This window comes from Haemaphysalis longicornis, unplaced genomic scaffold, assembly GCF_048455015.1.
Source record: "Haemaphysalis longicornis isolate Haplotype H1 unplaced genomic scaffold, Haemaphysalis longicornis Haplotype H1 scaffold_66, whole genome shotgun sequence".
In the NCBI taxonomy this organism is placed as follows: domain Eukaryota; kingdom Metazoa; phylum Arthropoda; class Arachnida; order Ixodida; family Ixodidae; genus Haemaphysalis; species Haemaphysalis longicornis.
This window is the reverse complement of record NW_027526417.1, coordinates 1,501,162-1,510,793: the sequence shown is the minus strand read 5'-3', so window position 1 is coordinate 1,510,793 and position 9,632 is coordinate 1,501,162. Positions and strand designations below refer to the sequence as shown.

At 46.0% G+C, this 9,632-nt stretch overlaps 1 protein-coding gene across 2 annotated transcripts; it reads right to left on the bottom strand.

The window, feature by feature from the left end:
• Positions 1–3,711: 3,711 nt before the first annotated feature.
• LOC144144208 (uncharacterized) lies at positions 3,712–9,139 on the bottom strand. Of its 2 annotated transcripts, none has more exons than XM_077675579.1 (4): positions 9,050–9,139; positions 8,569–8,658; positions 7,554–7,677; positions 3,712–3,831 (listed from the first exon to the last, which is right to left on the bottom strand). In XM_077675579.1, exons 1-4 carry the CDS (start codon positions 9,095–9,097, stop codon positions 3,782–3,784), a joined length of 312 nt encoding a protein of 103 aa, XP_077531705.1. In that variant the 5' UTR covers positions 9,098–9,139; the 3' UTR covers positions 3,712–3,781. The 2 variants fall into 2 exon arrangements, with proteins under 2 accessions (XP_077531705.1, XP_077531706.1); XM_077675580.1 differs by lacking the exon at positions 3,712–3,831 and adding an exon at positions 4,487–5,612.
• Positions 9,140–9,632: the final 493 nt, after the last annotated feature.

Sequence of the window (9,632 nt, the reverse complement as noted above, 5' to 3'; positions counted from 1 at the left end):
TTATTTGCCCTATCTTAACTTACATTTACAACTTAGCTCTTGAAACAGGTGTATTTCCTGTCGAAATGAAGAAGGCCAGAGAAGTTGTTCTGCACAAAGGAGGTCCTAAAAACGTCCTTAATAATTATAGACCAATATCTATTTTGCCGGTATTTTCCAAGGGTTTGGAGCGTATTATTTTTGTACGGCTATCCGATTTCCTTAAAAAATACAATGTTTTAACAACTAAACAGTTTGGATTCAGGCAACATTCTTCTACCGAGCTAGCACTGCTACGACAAAAAGAACTCATACTTACTAACATCGAGAACAAATTGATCACATTAGGGATATTTGTAGACTTTTCTAAAGCATTTGACAGAATGAATCATCGCACTCTTCTTTTAAAACTTTCAGCCCATGGAATAAGAAATAATATGCTCAATCTAATTTGTAATTATCTCAGTGATCGCGTGCAGTGTGCAATTGAGAGTTGAGTGTGCAATTGAGTGTGCAATTGTGCAATCGCGTGCAATTGAGAGTTTTCAATCTGCCTTCAAATCTGTTAAACATGGGGTAATAGTGTTTTGTATTATTTTCTTCGACTACCCGCCGTGGTGGCTGTGGTAAGGCGTTGTGCTGCTGAGCACGAGGACGCGGGTTCGATTCCCGGCCCCGGCGGCCGCTTTTCTGATGAAGGCGAAAAGCAAAAACTCCAGTGTGTACGAGATTTCGGAGCACCTTAAAGATCCCCAGTTGGTCAAAATTAATCCGGAGCTCTCCACTACGGCGCGCCTCATCACCTGCGTTGCGTCGGCGCGTTAAACCCTACAATGACCAATCAATCAATATTTGCTTCGACCGCAGAATGATTTTTTGTTTCATTTTCTGCTTCAATACATGGCGCGGGGTGGGGGGTGGGTGGGCGGGGTGCAAAAAAAAAGTTAAAAGATGAAACATCCCCCTCGCGAGGGGCACGATCAAATGCAAAGCATTTACGGGGGCGCACGACGTTAAGTAGTTTGCGTTACGTTAATGTTGTTGCACTTGTGGCAACTGCTGACGAGAGAGCGCCCGTCAGCAGTAATTTGAATGAGTCAACGATATAAGGCGCGTTCGTAGCGTCCTATTCTGTATCGGCTTTGTGGCGCAGTGGGTAGAGCACCATGTACATTGCGTTCCGCCCGCAGGGTCGAGGGATCGAAACCGGGCGCCGGATAGGATTTTTTTTTATATAGTAGGGAGGGTGCGGACTACGGACGTCAACGCGGGTGACATCGTGAGTTACTGAAATGCTCTGCATTTAAAAGCTTCAAGCACGAGATAATCACGAGCGCGCCAACTCTTCCAGCGGAGCCGCGTTGCCGCCGATTGCGCCAGCGCGCCGTTTCCACAGGTGTGTTGACCAGCAGACAGCAAAAGGACAGCGCGGTTCCCCTGGCGTCAATTCATCGGAGCGTGAGACAATAGCGAAGAAGCGAGCGATAGCGGCCAGTGGCGTAGCCAGGGGGGGGGGGCTAACCGGGCTCAAGCCTTCCCCCCCCCCCCCGAAATTTTTCCGGCCGGCGCCGTCCTGCCTGTTATGCCTGGTACGTCGCCTGTGAACAAAGGGGCATAACCTTCGGACGTGCTACTATTAAAAGCCTTCACGACTGAATACCTGTCCTAAGGCATTGGTTCTTACCCAAAACGAAGCGCCCGGGTCAGGATAATTGCGGAGGGGTGCAGCTCCAAAAGCGATGGCGCCTTCGGGTAAGCTCAGCCCACGGGACGCCAAAGGCGTGCGCTGTGTCCCTTTGTGTGTGGCATGTCGCCACGCAGAGAATAATTGCCCGGCTCAGTCGTTCTCAGCAGAGTAGATTGAATCGTCACGGTATGGCCGGGGAAGCATGGAGTGCAGAAGAAAAGAGGCACCGCCGGTCATTGGTGGGTGAAGACTGGTACGATGAAGGCCCGAAAGGGAAAATACGATCTTTGTATGCGTAAGCAGAACCACGTGTAAGCGGTGGTGGTTCTGAAGAAAACGATGGTTCTGCGTATTGGGCGAAACGTCTGCTTTAGCTGGATGGCTGTCGGGAGGGGGGGGGGGAGAGGGCAGAGGGCTTTTGTGGGTGAGGCGCACAGCAAAGTATGCTCCTCTTCTGCACGTCACCCCTTCATTCTTTTTCACGTTTCTGTGGAGCCCGGGAGGGTGTTGGCGTGGGATGGTCTCAGCTTGCGCGCACTGCATGTCCTCTCCTGAAAGCGGTGTTCCAGACAGACATTTTCTCCTCCGCGATTGGGCAGATTCGTTCGGCGGTATTTTTCGCTGCATGCGGCTAAAAGGAGGAAATTATTCCACGTTTTGATTGGCTCCTGAAACCACTGTCAGTTGGGGACAAAAGTTAGGGACATTTTGGGAATTTGTTGTTGCAGTGAGCAGGCTTGATGTGGCTTCGCGCGTCGCCTCCTAGGGAATTCCCTGTAAGTAGCTGAGAGGAGGCGATGGCCAGTGTCTAGCAGCAGACGACGCAAGAAACGGCTGGAACTGACGCTTCCTTTTGTAATTACTTCAATTTTTACGGGTGTCTTGCTGAACGATTTTTTTAATGCGGAGCGTGCCTGCCTGACCGTGTCCATGGTGTCGCCCCGAGTTTGTCCTGCGCTGGTTCCTTTATTCTTAAAAAAACTTCAAAATTTCTTTCTCCTCTGTGTGGCCCTAATATATTACTGCTGGCCCGCGCCAACCAATAATCAGATTTGGAGGACGTCTTCTTCATTATTTCTCCGACACTTAATTACCTCTGCGTTTAAATTTCTGCTTCTTTCAAGAACGATGAGAAAATCATCCGTTCACGGCTGCGAGATTTACTACAACCGCGCGTGCACCCGGGAGAACAGTTATCGCAATAGCAGTTTTACTTGTGCAGTGTGCCACATTTAAACTAAAAAGAAACGTAGGATAAGATACTGCCTTCTCTAGTCAGTTTCCAGATGTGGTCATTCCAAAATGCATATTTATTGGCAATAGATGGTAGCGTAGCTTATTTAGTGGATCTACGTCTAAACAAATTTGTGTTATTGCAGGATGCTTGATTGCTGACACTAGCCCTTTGTAGTAACCGATGTAAAGCAAGCATTAGATTGCTTCCAACTTACAGGCTTCAAGAGCAGATGTGAAGGCCAGTATTAAAATATGCAAAATCTTGAGAACCTGCTGTTGTAAGAGAACCTGCAGTGTAGCATCTCAATCTTAATGTCTTCTTGTGAAGACCTTTAACATGTTCCTCGGACAAATGTCTTATAACTTTTCAGCTTGAGAGGTAGTAGTAGTAGTATGTATTGTTGAATAAGACGGACTTAGCCTTGCATAGCTGCCAGCAATTGCTCCGCCTAATCGTCCCCAATACCATATCAAATCTCTCAAAGTCATAACACCTCACTTAGTCCTAAAATAACAGACACGCAATGTCACCACACCTCACTTAGTCCTGTGGACTGCAAGAATCCGAGTAGGAGATGAGACACATCTCTTCGCACAATCCAGTGGTCCCTAGAAAAAATAATGTCCTCCGATGTAGCATGGGCACTCCTACTACTTGAATTGGTTGTGAATGTTGGCTACCTGGCAGTTCGTTTAAACTGCAGCATAAATACCAATAAGTGACCAGGGGACGATGACGTGCAAGTGCTTGGGTATTGTCCTCCATGTTATTTCCACGTTCCTGAACAATGTAAAACGAATATACCAAATGAAGGAGACAGTTTTTAGTTTTATTTATTCCCAGTTTCACGGCCATAGAAGACGACATATCAGAGGTGCTCAGCACAAACATTGTAGGTGCATCCAGATGCTTGTTGAGACCCCTGTCACTGAAAAGTAAAAAAGAAATAGCATTTTGAAAACTGGTCAAGCACTACATATATTTCCTTAGGAGCCTCCCATTCACAATTCAAATGAACAAACAGCTTAAACACAGTACACTATTATTGTGTTGCTTGCGTGTATGTTTTTTAGTATGCGTGTGGACACTGACGTTTCTGCTGTATCTTTTTTCCTTTATTTTTTTTCTTGTACGCACGTGGCAGAATTCTCTTATGTTATTATTCTTCGTTTAATCTGCTCAGGTACCACACCCCTCATTAATGTCAGTGCGGCCATAAGGGTATCTTGAATAAATAAACATAGAACACCAAATACATGGTGCTACATCTAGAAATTAACGTTCCTGTAGCAGTTAAAAATTTATAAAATAAATAATAAAATGGCACATTTCCACACATTTCCTAATACAAATAAAAACACGGCCAACTCTAGCTTTCCTCAAAATTTTGTACTATACCAGTCTCTTTGAACCAGGCAAAAAAACTAAGAATCTTGAAAACAATTTTATTTGCACGTAAATTGCAGACAGCTTAAAGGAGCCATGAAGAGAAAACACAACTTTGGTTCATTCAAAAGATTGTCTCGTTAGAATCATACTGACACCACTTTTAACGTAAACTTCGCTCAAACAAGCTACATAATTACGAAAAACGGGAATGGTCATGCGACCCACCAGCTCATTCCCCGCAACAGAACCTATGATGTCACATGAGCTAAGCTCTGCGATTGGCGGAGGCTGGCAGAAGCAGACACAAATTAGGTAGAGCTGTAATTACAAACTAGACGAACGAGCGATTTGCGCTTAAATTTAGGGCACATTCTTTACAAAGCAATAAGAATGATGGGACAAACAGTGGAAATTATGAAAGCACATGTAAACATAGAAGTACTGATGCATTCTGCTGTTCGTACTGCGCACAGCATGCTTGGTTTAGCAGCACAGCACTACGGGGCTTGGGGCTGTCTCAGACGACACTGGCCGATTGACGCAAGCAACCTTGTTTTACGTGACCCCATTTGTCGAGCGAGCACTGTTTCAGGGAACGAATATTTTCTCCCAGAACAAAAACAAGCCAGGTTTAAATGCGGGCAAACACAAACCAAACGCTTGCCACGGTATGGTGGCGCCATCTAGGTTACGGAACGTAAAAAAACGCGGGAACAAACCAACACCGCTGTACAGGGTGGAGACAACCTTTGAACGGTCCCGTCCCGCCGCAATTGGGCCAACGGGCTCAACGCGTTAGTCTTTTCGTTTCCCACGAGACCTAGCAACGCGAAACAGACAATATGATTCAAACTTCTTCAGTAAACCGCGTTGCGGCGATAATTTTAGCGCGGTTTCGACACAATGACTTGCTTCGGCGGCGAGCGAGCAACCGAAAATGGCGGCGCCAGCGTATACGTGTCTCTACCCTGTACGGCGGATGCGTGAATCAAGGTACTCTAGGCTGCAGAGTGGTCGGTTCCTGTGATGTCACTTGGGACCACGAAAACGCACGATTGAGCGGGAAAATCAAAATTTTAACCTAAATTGTTTAATTTCTCAGTGAATAAAGCACCGTTTGTATCCGGACAAGCGCTGGGGGCACTATAAAACACGAAATCTTTCGAATAAAACCAACTTGCATTTTCTCTTCATGGCTCCTTTAACTTAGGTGTCGCAGAAGCTGTTGTACAACAATGACTTACTTGCTCGTCTCTGTTTTTCTGATTTTGCCCTTCTACGAACAAGTCACATCCTACAGTCGCAATGAGGTTGGTCGACCTGTTAACAGTTACAAAATAGAAAGCTATTGTATTGTGCTTATTTCTAACATTATTTTAAAGTTCTTACTCTCACTCCTGTGACACCTAAGGCTGATTCAGCTGGAGAGCACCCCTATGTTGGCAGCAAATTCTATATAGTGGTATGAAGTGGCAAAGATTTAGCAAAACAAAGCTTTTTTTTGTGATGTAAGGATGATGCTCTACCAGGTGAGCGCAAGGGTGGAGATTGCTTCACCTTTGCACGATAATGCATTAATCACGACTAAGTTCAGTTAGGTGTCCTCGACATTTCAGAGAAGTGCCGAGCAAAAACTGTTTTGAAGAACAACTCAGAAATACTAATGGCCAGAAATGGGCGGCTGGGCGGCCAGAATGTTACGGTCTCTCTTAACTCCAAACTAAAAACAAGTCAGCTTAAAACAAGTAAAAAATACCTTAAAGGAGTAGCACCACTATTAAACGTTCATAGCATGATTAGGCTCTACTTAAAAGGAGTACTTGAAATATCAAAGCTGAGATAACTATGCAAAAAGTTTCCTTTGTAGCTGCAGATTTTAGTAGCAACCATTCAGTATAACATATTTTAAATCAATTTTAATATTTGCATGCACAAGAAAGCTCCGAATGAATACCCTTTCGACACTGGCATAAGCAAGATACGTGGAGTGCCTCGCCATGCAGTTCGCCCCAAACTGCCGACATTAGGGCTCCAGTGACTTAGCCAACACACTGGCTGCTGATGGTGCACGCTGCACTGCCTTGTGAATCATGTCACAGTTTTGGGACTGATATCGTGTGGCCCAGACGTGTGCGGCCATGGCCAGCTTGGGCCACTCTAGGGCACGCATCTAGTCTGACCATGATGCAATGAGAACAGCGACATCAAGAGTGCCATTCTCTCATGGCGGCCGCCTTGGTGTTCGTTCTGTCCAAGCCAAAACTGACACGAATAAACAAGGCTCAAAATAATTATATATACTGAGGTTGACTATCTAATGTTCCAATCTATGATTCCTGGGCTGGTAAGCACCCATAGAAATGGGAAAAATGTAACACGAGAATTTCATACCAGTACTTTTTTAGAATATTTACATAGACAAATGAACTGCAAGCTAATGACCCTTTCTGCCAGTTGTTGCCCCCATCTGTCCACCATTCCTGAGCTCAGCATGAAAGACTGGTACAATAAAGTGTCAAGTTGAGATCTGACAAGTTTGCAAGCTCAGTGATTCACATTGAACTTTTTGTGAACTTTCTTTACAAGGATTTAACCTATAACCACTCCTCCCTGGCTTGGCTCATGTACAATGCTTAAGCTTCACGCACATACTGTACTTGGTACAGTTTAATTTACTAAAGTGAAGCCTCCAGCCTCTCGCTGATGTGTCTGTAGTCCACCCAAAATGCACTGCAGAAAGCCAACTTTTTCTAATGATGACGATCGTGGGTGAAGTGAACGCTTCCCGTGATCTGAATTAAACCTGGGTCCCTCATGTTATGAAGCTGACATCTATCCCATTGCGTCATTCCAGCACAGTCGAAGCAATCTGGATTTGCATAGAAGTGGAAAATTACACAGGAAATGTACACCTCCATCTAACGACAATGGTTGTACACTACAGAAGGTCATGGATTGCCTGCATCAGTAAAGCTCTAGAGAGCACAACTGCAGCGCATCAGACCGTCCCAATAAGAAACAGGTGTTCAGTACTGGGCTGGTTAATTTGGTGTTGGACTTGGTTTCGGAAAGCTTCTCATCCCCCATTTTTGTCGTTTCAACAGATGGGCAGTTGATTTTTTGTTAAGTCTTCCCGTCAGTAACTAGGACACAGCTGCATATTTGGTTGTCATACTACCAGGATGGTCTGCGAGCAGACACAGTCTGTCTGCGGCTAATTTCGAGTGTACCACAAAACGACCCACTTGTGGAGGCATTCACCTGCTTTCCATGGGTACCCAGAAAGGATGTAGACCAAGCCTTGCTCTCCAGGCCCTGCACCAACATCGTAGGGGCCAAGTCCAAGCACTTCTTTTTTTCCACTGGAAGCCCTCCTATGCAGATGCTGCAGGAACAGGATTAAATGCTGTGTCAGCACAACTGAAAGTTGGGTAGGCTAATAATACATCTTTGAAAAACAAAATGCGTAAAAGATCGCGACGTGGAATAAGACCACACAGGACAACCGACTACAAGAAAAAGAACACACATACAGCACATTGTTTTGTGTTTTCTGCAAAAGCAGAAGTGGGCAATCTCTGCCGCATTGTTAATAACAAGGATTATTGAAGTAAAGGGAGGAACGAGTGCAGTGTTAACCTTGCGCAGCCTTTAGTTCATTGTACGATTGGCATGGTTTACAGAATTCCGTTGTCATGTAAGTCCGTGTATGTGGGCCAGACAGGACGCCGTCTAAGCGTCCATCTCGGAGAGCACTTGTTTACGGTAACGAAATCAACGGGTGCAAATCTTCCTGCACATGATAAAAAGTGTGGGTGCCACCCTTTGTTTGACGAGGCTGTGGTGTGTCCCTCCTGCCTGTACGCGTTATTTGTGTGCTTTCAAATTTTCAGTGGCTTTATGCCCTGCCACATCCTATTTGTCCCATATGCAGCTTCTTCCATTCACCTTCAATGTACACTTTACTGACAGTTGCTCCTGGTGCCTCCTTATAAAGGGCCCAAAATGCCGCTTAACCTTCACAGCCCCTTGGACGATCTGATTCTGCCGCTGTCATTTGGTCTATCCTTTCTCTCTCCCTCTTCCGTCTTTTTTGGCTCACGATTTCACGCTTTTGTTTTTCCCTTTGGCCGCGATATCCTTACGTTCTCTGTACAGAAGCGACGTTTTCCATTCATCTCCCGCAACGCAACTGAACTGCCCGAAGAGCTAGAACGTTGATGCGTGCACACGGCATACTCGCGAGATTAACGCTATCAAACACATGCATACTTACGATCGAGGCACTGCACTTCAAACATCCAGGACAGCGCTTCGGGGAGTACAGGCCACCGGTTCGATCAAACTTGAGCAATGTTATGGGCTCCTACACAAAAAGAAAAATGAAACGCTTGAAACTGCGGCCGGAGTGTGAAAGGACATAGCATCGTAATTTGAATTGAGCGTGTGCTGCATACTTGGGCGAGAAACAGGGAGTGGGAAAAGAATCCACACGTACTACGTTGGATACACGAAGCAGGTGTTGGTTTGCGCGCCAACGTCTGGTTTGTCGTTTTCCACTGTGTCTGTTCCTCGCCCAAGTATGCAGCGCACGCTAAATTTGATTCAAGATTATACAAAAATCGTGAACATCACAATACAGCTAGGAGGCCGAGCTAGGCGGCCACGTAAGCAAGAATTCACGCAGCTTTAGGGTACACAGTACAGTGGTATAAACACAAAAACTACAACAAACATAAAATAGCGATGTTACTGACCTTGCTGGGAAAATGAGCGCATCGATGCCCTCTTTTCCGCTCTTCCATGTCTGTGACTGCAAACGCCGGAGACCGGCATGGCTGATCTACGCTGAGTTCAGGTACAGGAGGCGATGGCTCAGGCTGCAAGTCTCTCTTGAAATGTCGTAGTAGGTATGTCGGATACGGATATACCGTGAATGCTATAGCATTCACGGTATATTCACGCATCTGCAGCTTCACTTGGCAGCAATCAACACAAACACACGCTGGGTACTCAAATCGTTCACTCGGGGGACCCAGGGAAATGCTGCACCTACTTCGGCGTTGTCCCTAGGCGCTCAAAAACAAGCCCAGTGACGTCACGTTTTGATCACGTGACCCAAGGATTTCTTTCCTCCTTTTAGCCGCTCCGTTTTTCGCTAACCTAGGAATCTGGAGAACACTGTCTTGACAAAATGGCGCGCTGCCCCCAAAGCGGGTTTACATGAATGCGACAGCAGCGTATCGCATTGGTTCGGCGAATCCGGCGCGGCTTTATTGTAAGCGCGAAGGCGCGACAGTCACCAGCCCTACCACGGGCAGACGGCGGTCGCGACAGTAA